This window comes from Emys orbicularis, chromosome 9 (genome assembly GCF_028017835.1).
Source record: "Emys orbicularis isolate rEmyOrb1 chromosome 9, rEmyOrb1.hap1, whole genome shotgun sequence".
In the NCBI taxonomy this organism is placed as follows: domain Eukaryota; kingdom Metazoa; phylum Chordata; order Testudines; family Emydidae; genus Emys; species Emys orbicularis.
The window spans coordinates 49,032,416-49,050,112 of NC_088691.1; the positions used below are offsets into that span (position 1 = coordinate 49,032,416).

The window sequence follows — 17,697 nt, forward strand, 5'->3', positions numbered from 1 at the left end:
GGCTCCAGAGCAGACACGTTCCTCCTTCCGTGGAGAGGCCATCTCCTTTACGCCCATACCACTAGTTCACAAGGTACTCCTCAAGATCCGGAGGGAACGAGCTCAGGTCATATTGATAGCACCAGCCTGGCCCCATCAGCAGTAGTACATATCTCTCCTAGACATGTCCGTGGAAGCCCCAGTCACCATTCCACTCTTCCTGGACCTTCTGACGCAAGATCACGGTCGTCTTCAACATCCGAACCTCAAGTCGCTTCACCTCATGGCGTGGAAGCTCCATGGTTGAACCCAATGGAGCTTTCCTTTTCAGACCAGGTTAGACAAGTCCTCCTTGGTAGCAGGAAACCCTCTATGAGAGCCACCTACCTTGCCAAGTGGAAGAGATTTTCAATCTGGTCTATGCAGTGCCATTTGTCCCCCGACGTTAGCCTCAGTGCTGCTCATTCTGGACTACTTCCTCCATCAAAAGCAGCAGGGGCTTTTGTTGTCTTCAATAAGGGTGCACTTAGATGCTATGTCGGCCTTCCATCCGGGCGTGGGGGGCTGCTCGGTGTCTGCTAACCCTATGGTCAGCCGATTTGTAAAAGGACGACAGACTGTACCCTCACGTCCATCAGCCTGTCCCCACCTGGGACCTCAACCTGGTCCTCTCTAGGCTCATGGGACCACCATTTGAACCATTGGCGACATGTTCCATGCTCTACCTCTCTTACAAGGTGGCATTCCTGGTAGCAATAACCTCAGCCAGGAGGGTGTCTGAGCTCAGGTCCCTAACGTCAGAGCCTCCCTACACCTTGTTCTATAAGGACAAGGTTCAGCTGAGGCCTCATCCTGCTTTCAAAGGTTGTATCGCAGTTTCACATTAACCAGGACATCTTTCTCCCAGTATTCTACCCTAAGCCTCATTCCAGTGGCAGGGAACAGAGACTGCACTCTCTGGATATCTGCAGGGCTCTAGCCTTCTACATGGAGAGAACAAAGCTGTTCAGAAAGTCGGTCCAGTTATTTGTGGCAGTGGTGGACAGAATGAAAGGTCAGCCGATATTGTCACAACACATCTCGTCATGGATAGCGTCCTGTATTTGTGAGTGCTACAACCTGGTGGGGGTTCCTGCATCTCCAATCACTGTGCACTTCACCAGGCCGCAGGCTTCATCAACAGTGTTCCTGGCTCAGGTTCCCACTCAGGAAATCTGCAGAGCGGCGACATAGTCCTCCATCCATACTTTCGCCACGCACTATGCAATTACCCAGCAGGCCAGAGACGATGTGGCCTTCGGACAAGCAGCGCTCCAATCAGTGGAAGACTCCGACCCTACCACCTAAACTTGGGCTTGTGAGTCACCTGATTGGAATCAACATGAACAAGCACTCAAAGAAGAAAAAATGGTTACTCACCTTCTCATAACTGTTGTTCTTCAGGGCTCTATATTGAGCGTCATGAAGGCGCGACTCCAGGGGGCACCCAGGTCGACCTGACAGATGCTGCTAGGGGGAAAATCTTCTGGCTACCATGAACATGCGCACGCGCATACCTGATTGTAATGGACATGAACAACACATCTCAAAGAACAACAGTTACGAGAAGGTGAGTAACCATTTTTTATGAGGAAAGGATGAGGGAACTGGGCTTATTTAGTCTGCAGAAGAGAAGAGTGAGGGGGGATTTGATAGCAGCCTTCAACTACCTGAAGGGGGATTCCAGAGGGGATGGAGCTCGGCTGTTCTCAGTGGTGACAGATGACAGAACAAGAAGCAATGGTCTCAAGTTGCAGTGAGGGAGGTCTAGGTTGGATATTAGGAAAAAACTATTTCACTAGGAGAGTGGTGAAGCACTGGAATGGGTTACCTAGGGAGGTGGTGGAATCTCCATCCTTAGAGGTTTTTAAGGCCTGGCTTGACAAAGCCCTGGCTGGGATGATTTAGTTGGGGCTGGTCCTGCTTTGAGCAGGGGGTTGGACTAGATGACCCCCTGAGGTCTCTTCCAACCCTAATCTTCTATGATTCTATGACTGCAGCGCTCTCAGCCCGGGCTGGCAGCATGCTGCTCTGTACAAGGACTTCATATTCCTCCTTCGCATGCTGGGCTGTGAAACAAGCCAGCTTCTCAAGGTGCCAAGTGCCTCCTGCTAGGGTGGAGTGCCCAGTCTCCCTGTGACTGTAATGGGGAGCCGAGCCCCATTTGCAAAGGGCATCATGCTGGCTTAGCAGCTGCCACCTTCTCCTGGTGGGATGGACTGGCATTCACCCATCCTAGATGACAAGCAGCAGAGCCCAGCTCTGCTCTTCTAGTAGAGCAGAGATCCTGGGTGAGATAGCTCAGGGCGTGCATGTCTGTGTCTCTCCCCAAAAGGCAGAACAGTTAAGGACGCAGCTGCGGCTTGCAGAGGATGCCCGCGATGGGGCGCACAAGGACCTGATCGAGTTGCACCGCAGGTTGCGGGAGGCTGAGGAGGCCCGAGAGCTCCAGCGCAAGGAGATGTTGGAAACCCGCAGGGCTTTGGGGGACGAGACCAGGGAGAAGGAAATAATGCAGAAATCCAATACTGAGCTGCGAGCTGCCATCAAGAAGATGGAGAGCAAAAGGACCAGGTAGGCTCAGGGCAGTGCCAGGCGGGCTGCACCCTGCAGCAGACATTACTTGGCACTGTGATAGCCTGCCAAGGTGCAGGCATGGCCAGGGACTGTTAGCTGGGCCACAGATCCAAACCAGAAAGTGCAGAACAGTAGCAAAGACCTACCAGCATGTCCACCCAAAGCCATTCCAGCTAAGAACTGGGCACTGTATTCAGGCCTGGGATGTACAAGTAGGGCTGGACCCTGCAGCCATTCCAGGCAGGCTCAAGGCAGCTGCTTCTCCCATAGCTCAACCCAGAGCCATTCCATCCAGTCCGTGTCTCTTTCCTCCCAGAACTGGGCCCAGAGGCCAGTCCCAGGGCTGCCCTGGGGCGCATTGGAATGGGCACAGTAGCATGGTCTGACCTCTTCTCTGCCTCATCCACTTCCAGCCAGTGCAGAACTCCCTGCGGGTTCTTTCCCTTCCAGACCCGTCCCCAGACAGCCCAGAGCTCCCACTCACACCGTGACGACAGCTGGGTGACTGGGCGGGCAGTGCCCCCTGCATAGATGTCCGCTCACAGCCCTTCAGCATTCCCCGGGCAGGAGTGACCATGCATGTCTGCTTCAGCTTGAAGAGAGGCCTAGAGGAGAAGGAGCAGAAAATCACCATGCTGGAGGAAGCCAAGGCTGCAGCTCAGAAGGAGGCAGGAGAGCTGAGGGCAAACCTGCGGGAGGTGGAGAAGTCTCAGATGGAGGCCCGCCGGGAGCTGCAGGAGCTGCACAGACAGGCGAGTGCAGATGGCTCCCAGACACGTGCCAGCCAGGTCCCTTTGCTGTCCCAGCTCCATCAGCCTCCGCAGACACATTCTGCCCCACACCTCCCCTACTGGGAACTTCCTGACTGCGATGCCTCCTCGTAGGCTGCCCATTTGGGCCACTGAATGGGTCCCATTCCCCTGTGGCAACCTAGATTTCAGCGCCAGGCTGAGAGGAAGAGCTGGTAGCAGCCGAAGCCACCTGGGGCATGCCCAGAAGTGCAGCTCCCAGGGAGGTGAGGGGCATCTCCCTCCCAAATGGAGACCATGCCCTGAAAACCCCTTGGGTAGAAACTGGAGGCTTCAAAGCTCCCCAGCTTCAATCCCCCAGTGCGAGGAGCAGAATGGCCTGGTCTCATTCCCCATCCCACTGGCCACAGGAGTGGCTGACTGCAGAGGGGAGCGTGCTACACAGGCCTGCTCCCCATGGGCTGCGCCAGCACCGGCCCAGGCCTGGCGGGCTGGGGAAAGGCGGCCGGAGGAGCCTGCTAGCGACGTAGAGTGAATCAGTGGGTCTCACATTGGTACTTTCCACCCTGTGGCACTTGGCCAGCTCCTCCGGGGAGGCAGAGGAACCAAACTAAGAAGGGACCATTGTGTCCATCCTCAAGCAGTTATTGCTGGGGGGAGGCAGCCCTGCCCCCGGTCAGGGCAGCAGCAGTGGCTTGCTGTGGCCGAGACGGGCCTGCCAGCATGGCCCATCCGCCCCAGGTCGAGCCCAGGACCAACCTGAAGAACCGCCCTTTGCAGGTGAAGACGCTGGGGGACGAGAACAGCAAAAAGGGCAAAGAGGTGAGCGAGTTGCAGGCCCGTCTCCTGCAGCAGGAGCAGCGCGAGCAGCAGTGCCGCAGACAGTCCCTGGAGCTGACGCAGAGGATCGCAGAGATGGAGGGCGGCCAGGAATGTGTTCGCAAAGAGGTGAGCTGAGTAGGCACTGGAGCTGGCAGGCAGAGGCGGGCAGCGAGGGAGGGGGGCAGAGAGAAAGGATGGTGTGGAGGGAAGGGTACAAGGCCATCTCTAGATTAACCCAGCTAGGCCCACCAGGCCCCTGTGGGAAACCTCAAGGACTGTCTCCCTCCCCTCCTGTTCCTTCCCATCACCCTGAGGGTGCAGCCCTGAAGCAGAGGGGAGGGCAGTCCGCTCCCTGGTGCCTGCCTGTAAACACTGCCCCGAGGTCTCCAGAGAGCGACTCAGGGCTCTCTCTGCCAGTGGGATAGAAAGCAGCAGCTCAGCCTGGGAGCCTGTGCACTGAACTGTGGGCGCTCCCGCCCTGCAGAGAGGGCTCTCTTTGGGTCTGTGCTGGGAAGCTCCTGGCCACTGTGTGTGTGTCGAGGTGGTGCGCCCCTCCTGGCCCTTTCAGCATGCTCTCTTGTGGACTGTATGCAGACAGGGCCTGGCGGTTACTCTGCAGCGCCCTCCCTTCCAGGTACTGAGCCTGCAGAGGAAGCTGGTGGAGGTGGAGTGGGAAGCCAGAGCCAGAGAGAAGGGGCTGGCCGACAGCCTGGGCGAGAGTCACAGCAAGGAGAAGAAGCTCCGGGATGAGCTCCATAACATGGAGCTGAAGCTGCAACAGGCCGGCGGGGTCAGCAAAGGCCTCCAGCTGCGCCTCAGCACCACTGAGGGGCGCCTCCAAGGCCTAGAGACAGAGCTGGCCAAGGCGGAGGCTGCCAAGAGGGAGGTGGAGTTGAAGCTCGGGGTGCTGCACTCTGCCCTGCGCCGGACACTAGGGCTGGGTGGGCGGAGCCCCTCGCCGCAGAGACCCTGCTCACCTAGCAAAGGTCAGCAGCCTTGGAGGGCTCAGCTGGGTTTGGGAGACAGACTGACTGGGCCAGATCACAGAGTGCCGTGTGTGTGACTGCACTGGAGCACTGATTGCACGTCACAAGATCTGCATGACATTTCCCCAGTGCTCCAGGGTGAGGGCTGCTCTGGCGGGGCCTGTAGCCTTGCAGGGTAGGGGCAGATACAGCATAGAGGGAAAGGTGTTGCCATGGCAGCAGTCACTTTGAAGGGTAAGAGGGTGGCGCTTGAAGGAGCTGAGTGTCAGGCAGCTATCCCTGTCCTGAAAGGGGAAAGCCGTGGAGGGGGCAGGAGTCTGCCTGGAAATCCAACCTAGCAGCAATCTTGGGAGAGGGTGGCTCTGAATCCCTGCATGGGTTATCCCCAGACTGGGCTGAGGAGAGAAGCACAGTTGTAGGGCTGTAGTGACACGCTTGCCTTGCACCAGCTAATAGGTATTGCCTCCTGCCATTATCACATGGGGATGGTCTAGGCCTGCCTGATGGTCCCTCTCCCAACACACCCACCTGGCATTCAGGCTTTGAGAGCTTCTCTGCCACCACAGGAACTGACGGGCGACGGACTCCGGCCTACCGCACTGGCTCTCCAGAGAGGAGCTGTTCCCGCTCCCCCTTTGGTTGGGCTTCCCCTTTCCAAGGGGAGCACAGTGCCAGCGAGCCTGACCCGGACAGAGTCCGAGATGCTTTGAGAGACTTCCTCCAGGAGCTGCGAGACACTCAAAGAGAGAGGGTAAGAGCATCTCCTTTCTGCTCCCATGGTGTCCCCCTGCCCCTCCACAAACTCCCCACTCTCTGCTCACACCCAGGCCATGCTCATCGTCATGGTCCCCGGCAATGCTAACACAGATTTGCCCCCACATCGGATTGCTGCATTAACTGAAACAAATGTACACGGACATTAAACTTCTGTCCCTTTCAGTTAGAATGAGCCCAGAAATGAGGCCTTGGTACCGCCCAGGACTGCACGCAAGCTTTACCCTCATTCATTTAATCTCTCTATGTAGCTTCCAATCTACGCCTTGTCCACCAAGCTCTAACCAGCACAGTCACTCCCAGTGCTGCAGCGTGGGACACAGCCCTCGGAACATGAGGCGCTGCACAAAGGGGCATGGGACTGGCACACTGGACCAGAGCAGGGCTCCAGCCAGCCTGGTGTTATGGTTCTGACAATGGCCAGCACCAGTTTCAGTAGAAGGTGCAAGAGCCCTTCAGTCTCCTTCCCTCCCCCTGTCAGTTACAGGCCAGTTCAAGCCCTGTAGCTGGAAGGTTTAGATCCTTTCTAAAACACTTGGTTATTTTTTTATTCCTTGTTATAACACTGGAGATTCTTGTTCTCCACAGAACTGTCTAACCTTTTGCTGAATCCTGCTGAGCTCTTGGCCTCGGTGATAGCTTTAGGCAATAGGTTCCACAGGCTCATTGCATGGAAAAATATTTACTTGGCCGCCACTGCTTGCTGAGTGTCACTGAACGCCCCCTTGTTCTGGTACTGTGGTCTGGTTGTAGGGCAAGGGCACTGGCAGTGCCAGGGGGATGGTGGGATATTATTTCTCATTCTTCTCTGCCCTCCCTGTATTCCATGCCTTGGCCTTCCTTCCCCGACCCTTTGTGTTACTCCTTCCCCAACTGTCTCCCTGTCCCTCCCATCAGTTCTTATCCCCGGAGACAGAGGACTCTGCTCAAGAGTCACAGCACCAGGTCCACCCCTCTTTCTCTTCAGCTCTGCCTGTATGACGGGGTGGCGTAGGGAGCAGAGCAGCCATAGGAGGCGTGGAAGCTGCGTTCCCACCCTTGGGCTGACTCAGGGAGGAATATGGTCAGTTCACAGTGTGTCCTTCCCTGTTAGCTGCTGGGGGAGCAGAGGAATGTTGCCAAGGAATGGCACATGAGATGCCACATGCTTGAAAAGCAAGTCAGGCATTGCTCACTTCTGTAGTTAGCTCAGTGCAGCCGTGCGGGATGTGTGCACAACCTGGGCAGGAAAGTGGTATGCCAGGCCACGTCAGGCCATTGAAGAGTTAAACTATGCCTTCAGACACTGCCCTCCCCACACACTCCACAGCCAGGGAGCCAACCGCCCATGCAGTGCTGTGGTTTGCCAAGCTCTATCGCTGGGCAAGGAGAGTCAAGGAAAGAGGACATGGAGGGGCAGGAGCACATGGAGAGCTGCATTTCCTTAGAGGATATTGCCAGCTGCTCTCTCAGCCACCCCTACAGTGTCCAGGCCTGATCTGCAGCTGCTGTAACTTGACTCACCCCCAGCGACTCACCTCCAGCAGAGCAAGGCTGGCGACCCGCTGGGGATCTGGCCTGCTGACATCAGTAGAGCTAGGGCTGATTTACACCAGCTGGGGACCTGACCCCATTGACTCCAGTGGAGCTAGGGCTGATTTACACCAGCTGGGGATCTGGCCCCATTGACTCCAGTGGAGCTAGGGCTGATTTGCACCAGCTGGGGATCTGACCCCAGTGACTCCAGTGGAGCTAGGGCTGATTTACACCAGCTGGGGATCTGACCCCATTGACTCCAGTGGAGCTAGGGCTGATTTGCACCAGCTGGGGATCTGGCCCCATTGACTCCAGTGGAGCTAGGGCTGATTTGCACCAGCTGGGGATCTGACCCCAGTGACTCCAGTGGAGCTAGGGCTGATTTGCACCAGCTGGGGATCTGACCCCAGTGACTCCAGTGGAGCTAGGGCTGATTTGCACCAGCTGGGGATCTGACCCCATTGACTCCTATGGAGAGATGCTGACTGACAGCAGCTGGGGAGCTGACCTCGCCAGAATGGTTGTCACCCTCTGTTTTAGCAGTGAGCCCGTCTGTGCCCCTGCAGGCACTGGGCAGACAGCTACTCAATAGCAACGGGAGCTGAACACCCTCCCCCCCAGCACTCCGCAGAGCGAGGGACCCGTGGCAAACCACCAGGCCAGCTCAAGGACATGCTCAGCATCACATGACCCCACCAGCTGAGCTCGACCCCAAGTTGACCTTAACAGCATTTATATAGCAATGCTCTCTGGTCCTTCAGCCCCCTCCCCTTTGGCCTTCCTCTGTTGTGTCCTATTGCTCAAAACATGATTCTTATAAAGATGCATAAATATTTATACAAGCGTAATGTAAAAAACATGGACTGTCATAATAATCAAAGCCGCGGCGCAGCCAAAGGGCTTTCTCTAGGATTGGAAAATTAATTAATACTTTATGGGTCTAAGCTATCGAGTTTGAGGCGCTCCTGCCTTCCCCATCCCATCAGGCTGCTGGGGTTTGCTGGAGTCGAGGTGAGCAGCTGTGTCCAGTTGTGTCTCTCAGTGAACACAAGGGAGGTGTATTCCCTTACAGTTGAAGGAGGTTTGATGGTTTGATTAACATTCTGTGTGTCGTTTTCATATGATTACTGTGTACAGCCGTTCCTTAAGACTCCCACTGACTGGCCAAACTATCAGCCTGCACCAGTGCTCATTGACATCAATTGAAGGATTCCCATTGATTTCAGTAGGCCTCAAGTCCCACAAGTTCTACTGGGTGGTTGGCAGCAGCCCACCTCCCTATTAAAGACAAGGGGTAACATTTTCCACAGCACCTAAAGGTATGTCTACACTACGAAATTAGGTCGATTTTATAGAAGTCGATATTTAGAAATCGATTTTATACAGTCGATTGCGTATGTCCACACTAAGCGCATTAAGTCGGCGGAGTGCGCCCTCACTACTGTGGCTAGCATCGACTTACGGAGCGGTGCACTGTGGTTAGCCATCCCACAGTTCCTGCAGTCTCCGCTGCCCATTGGAATTCTGGGTTAAGCTCCCAATGCCTGATGGGGCAAAAACATTGTCGCGGGTGGTTTTAGGTACATGTCGTCAGTCTCCCCTCCCTCCGTGAAAGCAACGGCAGACAATTGTTTCGCGCCTTTTTTCCGCGCAGACGCAATACCACGGCAAGCGTGCAGCCCGCTCAGCTCAGCTCACCAACACCGCCGCTGTTGTGTCCTGGGTGCTGCTGGCAGCAGACGGTGCAGTGGGTCTGCAAACCATCGTCATACACTGCTTCCGCTGCAACTCTGCTCTGCTGCTATTGGCTCGATAGCGAATTTCTCCATGTTGTCTGTCATGGGCTCCTGGGTACGTGTGTTCTTCCTCGGGAAATGTGCACGGTGCTAACCGTCGTCCTCCACTGCTTCCGTTGCAACTCTGCTCTCCTGCTATTGCCTCGATAGCGAATTTCTCCATGTTGTCTGTCATGGGCTCCCAGGTACGTGTGTTCTTCCTCGGGAAATGTGCACGGTGCTAACGGTCATCCTCCACCGCTTCCGCTTCAACTCTGCTCTCCTGCAGACGCCATACCACAGCAAGCATGGAGCCCGCTCAGATCACCGCTGCTGCTGTGAGCATTGTAAACACCTCACGCATTATCCTGCGGAATGTGCAGAACCTGCAAAAGCAGGCGAGGAGGCGACGACAGCACAATCATGATAGTGATGAGGACATGGACATAGACTTCTCTCAAAGCACGGGCCCTGGCAATTTGGACATCATGGTGGTAATGGGGCAGGTTCATGCCGTGGAACGCCGATTCTGGGCCCGGGAAACAAGCACAGACTGGTGGGACCACATAGTGTTGCAGGTCTGGGATGATTCCCAGTGGCTGCAAAACTTTCACATGCATAAGGGCACTTTCATGGAACTTTGTGACTTGCTTTCCCCTGCCCTGAAGCGCAAGAATACCAAGATGAGAGCAGCCCTCACAGTTCACAAGCCAGTGGCGATAGCCCTCTGGAGGCTTGCAACACCAGACAGCTACCGGTCAGTCGGGAATCAATTTGGAGTGGGCAAATCTACTGTGGGGGCTGCTGTGATCCAAGTAGCCAATGCAATCACTGAGCTGCTGCTATCAAGGGTAGTGACTCTGGGAAATGTACAGGTCATACTGGATGGCTTTGCTGCAATGGGATTCCCTAACTGTGGTGGGGCGATAGACGGAACGCATATCCCTATCTTGGGACCGGACCACCTTGGCAGCCAGTATGTAAACCGCAAGGGGTACTTTTCAATGGTGCTGCAAGCACTGGTGGATCACAAGAGACGTTTCACCGACATCAATGTGGGATGGCCAGGAAAGGTGCATGACGCTCGCATCTTCAGGAACTCTGGTCTGTTTGAACAGCTGCAGGAAGGAACTTACTTCCCAGACCAGAAAATTACCGTTGGGGATGTTGAAATGCCTATAGTTATCCTTGGGGACCCAGCCCACCCCTTAATGCCAACCCCCCTCCCCCAACTCTCTGGGATGATCGCTTCACCCCCCACCGCATGGCTAGTATCAGGGAAGATCCCTGTCAGCCAAACGCGAACAGCTCAGCATGAACGGGCCTCCCCCCACCGCGTGGCTAACAGCGGGAATTATTTATTTTCAGCCAAAGGCAAACAGCCAAAGCCTGGGCCCATTTGCTGCAAGGTTTTGTTCTGCAATGATTCCAGACTACTTGCTACTGGCTTGGCGTGGTAAATTAATCATTAAACACGCTTACTTTTAAACCCTGTATTATATTTACAAAGGGACACTCACCAGAGGTTCCTTCTCCGGCGTCATGGTCCGGGAGTCCGCCTTGGGAGAGTTGGGAGGGTATTGGCTCCAGGGTGATGAACAGTTCCTGGCTGCTGGAGAGAAGGGATTCTCCGCTTGCCTGCTGTGCGCTATCCTCAACCTCTTCCTCCTCATCATCTTCAAACTCCTCATCCCTGTTGCGTGAGACTCCCCCCTTGCAGGTGTCCACGGACAGTGGTGGGATAGTGGCAGGGGCCATGCCTATAATTGCATGCAGCTCATCATAGAATGTCTGGGGCTCTGATCCGGAGCGACCATTTGCATCCTTTGTTTTTTGGTAGGCTTGCCTCAGCTCCTTAACTTTCACGCGGCACTGCTGTGTGTCCCTGTTGTAGCCTCTGACCATCATGCCCTTGGAGATTTTGTCAAATATTTTGGCATTTCGTCTTTTGGAACAGAGTTCTGCCTGCACGGATTCTTCTCCCCATACAGCGATCAGATCCAGTACCTCCCGTTCGGTCCATGCTGGATCTCTTTTGCGATTCTGGGACTCCATGGTCACCTGTGCTGATGAGCTCTGCATGGTCACCTGTGCTGATCAGCTCGCCACGCTGGCCAAACAGGAAATGAAATTCAAAAGTTCGTGGGGCTTTTCCTGTCTACCTGGCCAGTGCATCTGAGTTGAGAGTGCTGTCCAGAGCGGTCACAATGGAGCACTCTGGGATAGCTCCCGGAGGCCAATACCGTCGAATTGCGTCCACACTACCCCAAATTCGACCCAGCAAGGTCGATTTTAGCGCTAAACCCCTCGCCGGGGAGGAGTACAGAAATCGATTTTAAGAGCCCTTTACATCGACAAAACAGGCTTGGTCATGTGGACGGGTGCAGGGTTAAATCGACCTAACGCTGCTAAATTTGACCTAAACTCATAGTGCAGACCAGGGCTAAGGGTACGTCTTCACTACCCGCCGTATCAGCGGGTAGCAATCGATCTATCCGGGATCGATATATCGCGTCTCGTTAAGACGCGATATATCGATCCCCGAACGCGCTCACCGTCGACTCTGGAACTCCACCAGAGCGAGCGGCGGTAGCGCAGTCGACGGGGGAGCCGCGGCCGTCAATCCCGCGCCGTCTGGACCCCAGGTAATTCGATCCAAGATACTTCGACTTCAGCTACGCTATTCGCGTAGCTGAAGTTGCGTATCTTGGATCGATCCCCGCCCCCAGTGTAGACCAGCCCAAAGTGACTTTTGAAATTGGGCTGTAGGTCACTTAGGTGCTGTGGAAAATGTTACCCCTTGTCTTTAATATGAAGGCTATAGACCCCTGCCTGCCGTACTCCATTGTGCTGCCACCTGGCCACAACAGTCAAGATGTAGCATTGCATGCTGGAACCAGGGGTCTCTGTAGGGCTCAGCTCCATACTGAAGAGGAGGATGGCTGCAATCTGTGCCATTTTGTGCAAAGTAGGTTCCCCCTTTGGGCTCCTGGCAGGGTGCCCGTGAAGCTTAGCTTCGCAAAGTTTGGGCACCTGCGGCATGGATGGCAAAGAACATAATGGAAACTAGCAGGAAATGGGGAGCTGTCTTTGGCCAGGAGACTACAGACACTCAGGGCTGTTTGTGGCCAAGAGTACAGGCTGGGTTTGATAATATTGTTCTTTTGAAGGTAACTGGATTGTGATTTGCAAACCAGCAGCCAGACTCTGCCTCACATTACACTCCTGCTGCCGTGCTGACCTGGAGCCGGATCCTGTTTTGTTGGTTTTTTAATGATGGTTTATGTCATGCACTTTGGCAGCAGCTTCCATCTGAGGATATAAAGCCTTTACAAAGGCTGTCTGTAGCCTCGTCACAGGCCCCTGGCAAGTGGGGACACCCCCATCATACAGATGAGGAAATGGAAGCACTGAGTGGGTGGGTGAGTTGCCCAGGGTAGCAGAGCTGAGAGTAGGATTCAGGAGAGTCAGGTTCTACTTTGCTGCCCTGGGCAAGTCACCCCTCCACACGCCAGGAAGAAGGATGGGGCTGTTCGTAATCCCTGTATTTTAAGAACAACCTCATCCCCCTTCCTGGTGTGCAGTGTGAGGTGGAGGTGTGGTGTGTTTTAGGTGCAGGGTATGGGATTGCTGCTGAGTCCTCCTTTCCCGTTTCCCACACTGGACTCTGGGGTGTAAATCAGGATAGATCCACAGCAGAGTCAGTTATACAGCTAAGGATCTGTTAGCACACGTTGCTTTCATTTGCTGAGCTTGGCAGTTTAGTGATGTTTAAAAATGCTCAGAAGACTTTGGGGAAGGGGACACTGAGATTAAAATGGTCCTTTGTTGGGACCATCGTGTAGACACATTTGTGTATGTGTGTGTCAGACATCACACTCACAAACTGACATGCCACCAATATTTACAGGACGCCCTAGAGCTCTGGCTCCAGGGATGTTCTGATTTGCGTCAGGCAGTTCCCATTGTTAAACTTAGTGTTTCATGTACTTCCTTTTCTCCTTTCTCTTTCTCCACCCCCACCCTCCCTTGTGTCTCAGCATATTCCTCTTTCTTTCTGGCCTGCACTTAAAATCTGACACTATTTTTCCTTCTCCCAGGATGATTTAAGGACACAGGTGATGAACCTGAACCGTCAGCTGAATGAAATGGCAAGCGACCGGGACGAGACCAGCAATCGCGTCCTGCAGCTGCAGACGTTGCTGGCAGACTCTGAGGAAGGCCAGTCATTCTCCTCTTCTCCCCCTAGATTCCATAAGGCTCAGTTGATGCAGCTGGAGCAGACTGTCACTGGGACAGCAGGAGCACACAGGATCAGCTCTCCTCTCGTGTCAGAAGGGGCTAGCTGGTCAGGCAGAACTGGAGAGGTTCTAGTTTGGGATTGAACAGTGATGCCAGGCAGGCCCTGATCTCCTGGCCAGGATGCAGCCATCCCAACCCGAGGGATGGAGGGGGTGTGTGACTAGAAGGTTAGCTACAGGTGTAAAGCTACAGGGGCTTGCCAAAAACAGCTCCTGTGACCAGAGCCCAAGAGTTATGTGACCATAAGAAAGCCACTTCTGTTCTCAGTCCCTCTTTTTGCCCTCCCAGCCTTTATCCATAGGGATTGCAAGCTCCCGACCTTGGGGCAAGGCCAGTCTCTCTTTGGCTTCCTGATGTGGTCAGCCCTGCCTTGCCGCGTGGAGTCCAGGGCTGGGTTCCTGGCACATGGCTCCTTTGGGGTGATGTCCCCATGCACTGATGCAGCAACCCTTAGATCCAGTGAACTCACTGTTCACATGTAGCTCGGGGACTCCAGGAGGTTGGGTGATGGCTTGGCTGGATTGCACCCCCAGCCATCGCAGAGATCCACTGGGGAAGCAGTGCTCTTCTCCCTCCCACAGATCAGAGCCCGTTCCTCAAACCCCTGCCTCTCCTTTCCCATACCCAGGCAAGCGAGGCATGGACGGGCGCCTGAGCAGTGCGCAGATGGCCCTGGCACTGCAGGAAGAGACCATTCGGAGAGTGGAGAGGGAGCGCCATGCCTTGGCAGAGCAGATTGCTACCCTGGAGTGCAGCATGCATGCCAGGGAAGAGAAGAACAGGGAGCTGCAGGTGGGTCTGAGCCTGCAAGGAGAAGGAGTAGGAAGTGCATGTTACGGGGCAGCCACCCGTTAGGAAACAGGGAGGGGGAGCTCTGTAAAAGTCACCAGTGGAAAGGGAGAGTCATAAGAACATAAGAATATAAAAACGGCCATACTGGGTCAGACCAAAGGTTCATCTAGCCCAGTATCCTGTCTTCTGACAGTGGCCAATGCCAGGTGCCCCAGAGGGAATGAACAGAACAGAACAGGGAACCATCAAGTGATCCATCCCCTGTGGCCCATTCCCAGCTTCTAGCAAACAGAGGCTAGGGACACCATCCCTGCCCATCCTGGCTAATAGCCATTGATGGACCTATCATCCATGAATTTATCTAGTTCTTTTTTGAACCCTATTATAGTCTTGGCCTTCACAACATCCTCTGGCAAAAAGTTCCACAGGTTGACTGCGTTGTGTGAAAAAATACTTCCTTTTGTTTGTTTTAAATCTGCTGCCTATTAATTTCATGTGGTGGCTCCTAGTTCTTGTGTTATGAGACAGAGTAAATAACACTTCCTTATGCACTTTCTCCAGACCAGTCATGATTTTATAGACCTCTATCATATCCCCCTTTAATTGTCTCTTTTCCAAGCTGAAAAATCCCAGTCTTATTAATCTCTCCTCATACGGCAGCCGTTCCATACCCCTAATCATTTTTGTTGCCCTTTTCTGAACCTTTTCCAAGTCCAATATATGTTTTTTGAGATGGGGTGACCACATCTGCACGCAGTATTCAAGATGTGGGCGTACCATGGATTTATATAGAGGCAATATGGTATTTTCTGTCTTATTATCTATCCCTTTCTTAATGATGCCCAACATTCTGTTTGCTTTTTTGACTGCCGCTGCACATTGAGTGGATGTTTTCAGAGAACTATCCACAATGACTCCAAGATCTCTTTCTTGAGTGGTAACAGCTAATTTAGACCCCATCATTTTATATGTATAGTTGGGATTATGTTTTCCAATGTGCATTACTTTGTATTTATCAACATTGAATTTCATCTGCCATTTTGTTGCCCAGTCACCCAGTTTTGAGCTATCCTTTTGTAGCTCTTCACAGTCTGCCTGGGACTTAACTATCTTGAGTAGTTTTGTATCATCTGCAAATTTTGCCATCTCACTGTTAATCCCTTTTTCCAGATCATTTATGAATATGTTGAATAGGACTGGTCCCAGTACAGACCCCTGGGGGAATCACTATTTACCTCTCTCCATTCTGAAAACTGATCTTTTATTCCTACCCTTTGTTTCCTATCTTTTAACCAGTTACCAATCCATGAGAGAACCTTCCCTCTTATCCCATGACTGCTACTTTGCTTAAGAGCTTTTGGTGAGGGACTGTAGAAGGGTTCGGTTGGGGTCACCCCTCTCTGGGGCGGCTGGGAATCAGTCTGCCTCACTACTTAGGTCCGGTGAGTCGGGGAATTAGCCGGGTGAGGCAGGAAACAATCAAGGGCTCAGGCCCTCACGCAGGGACTGAGCAAATAGTTCAATAGTCGGCCCAGGCCCTGGGTCAGGATGGGGCAACACACAGTCTGGAGCTCAGGCCCTCAGGCAGGGGCTGAGCAAATAGTTCAATAATAAGCCCAGGCCCTGGGTCAGGGCGGGGCAGCAAACAAGCAGGAGCTCAGGCCCTCAGGCAGGGGCTGAGCAAATAGTTCAGGAACAAGCCCAGGCCCTGGGTCAGGGCGGGGCAGCAAACAAGCAGGAGCTCAAAACCCAGGCTCCTGGTTCTGAGCGTCTGGGGCGAGGGGGAGACTGCCACCCATGAGTGGGGTGGCAGGGGGGACGCAGGCCCGCCCACTCCACTGCATCCCAGCCCAGGGCCCTAACAGCGGCAGGTGGCCCACTGCTGTGTTAGTGGGGATCCTGGCCGCAACACACTGACATCGGCTCTGGGTGTGCCACAGCCAGACTAGGGTCGGCTGCCCCCAGGCTACTTCCTACCTCCCCCTCTAGCAGTACCTGCGTCTGGTCGGTGTCCTCCACGGCATCAAGCACCATGGGCTCCTCAGGGTACTCGGCGAGCGGTAGGCTTGCCAGCTCCTCTGGGTCGCTTCCCACAGGTAGGCTTAACAGCTTCTCCGGGGTCTGGTCGCCATCAGGTCTTGACTGGCATGGCCAGTCCTCTGGTCGGTCATAGGCTACAGGAGTCTCCCCAGCGGGAGCTAGGCCCCCAGTGTCTGGCTTCTCCGGCGGCCAGGCGGCTTCTGAGCCCTGGAGTGGGGCTTTTGTACTTCCTGTCCTGCGCTTTGACCTTTGGGGGGCGGGCGCAGGCTCCAGTGGCTCCCTCCACTTTGGCATCCGGAGGGGCTCGTCCCTCTCTGGGGCGGCTGGGAGCCAGGCCGCCTCACTACAGGGACCTTATCAAAGGCTTTCTGAAAATCTAAATACACTGTATCCACTGGATCCTCCTTGTCCACATGCTTGTTGACCCCCTCAAAGAATTCTAGTAGATTGGTGAGACATGATTTCCCTTTACAAAAACCATGCTGACTCTTCCCCAACATATTATGTTCATCTATGTGTCTGACAATTTTGTTCTTTACTGTAGTTTCAACCAGTTTGCGCGGTATGGAAGTCAGGTTTACCAGCCTGTAATTGCTGGGGTCACTTCTGGAACCCTTTTTAAAAATTGGCGTCACATTAGCTATCCACCAGTCATTTGGCACATAAGATGATTTAAATGATAGGTTACAGACGACAGTTAGTAGTCCTGCAATTTCACATTTGAGTTCCTTCAAAACTCTTGGGTGAATACCATCTGGCCCTGGTGACTTATTACTGTTAATTTATCAATTTGTTCCAAAACCTTCTCTAATGACACCTCAGTCTGGGACAGTTCCTCAGATTTATCACCTAAAAAGCATGGCTCAGGTTTGGGAATCTCCCTCACATCCTCAACCATGAAGACTGATGCAAAGAATTCATTTAGTTTCTCCGGAATCTGCTTATCGTCCTTGAGTGCTCCTTTAGCATCTCGATCATCCAGTGCCCCACGGGTTGTTTAGCAGGCTTCCTGCTTCTGATGTACTTTTAAAAATTTTTGCTATTACTTTTTGAGTCTTTGGCTAGCTGTTCTTCAAATTCTTTTTTGGCCTTCCTAATTATATTTTTACACTTCATTTGCCAGAGTTTATGCTCCTTTCTATTTTCCTCATTAGGATTTAACTTCCACTTTTTAAAAGATGCCTTTTTGCCTCTCTCTGCTTCTTTTACTTTGTTGTTTAGCCACGGTGGCACTTTTTTGATTCTCTTACTATGTTTTTTAATTTGCAGTATACATTTAAGTTGAGCCTCTTTTATGGTGTCTTTAAAAAGTTTCCATGCCGCTTGCAGGCATTTTACTTTTGGTGC

The 17,697-nt window shown here is 53.5% G+C and overlaps 1 protein-coding gene across 1 annotated transcript in view; it reads left to right on the plus strand.

Annotated features, from left to right (window-relative positions):
* The window catches only part of CROCC2 (ciliary rootlet coiled-coil, rootletin family member 2), a 146,194-nt gene that overhangs the window by 98,948 nt on the left and 29,549 nt on the right, over positions 1-17,697 (plus strand). The window contains exons 25-31 of the mRNA XM_065411392.1: positions 2,354-2,592; positions 3,188-3,347; positions 4,125-4,292; positions 4,801-5,152; positions 5,719-5,903; positions 13,317-13,437; positions 14,147-14,310. Coding sequence (XP_065267464.1) covers positions 2,354-2,592; positions 3,188-3,347; positions 4,125-4,292; positions 4,801-5,152; positions 5,719-5,903; positions 13,317-13,437; positions 14,147-14,310 — 1,389 coding nt within the window. The remainder of the gene's footprint in view (positions 1-2,353; positions 2,593-3,187; positions 3,348-4,124; positions 4,293-4,800; positions 5,153-5,718; positions 5,904-13,316; positions 13,438-14,146; positions 14,311-17,697) is intronic.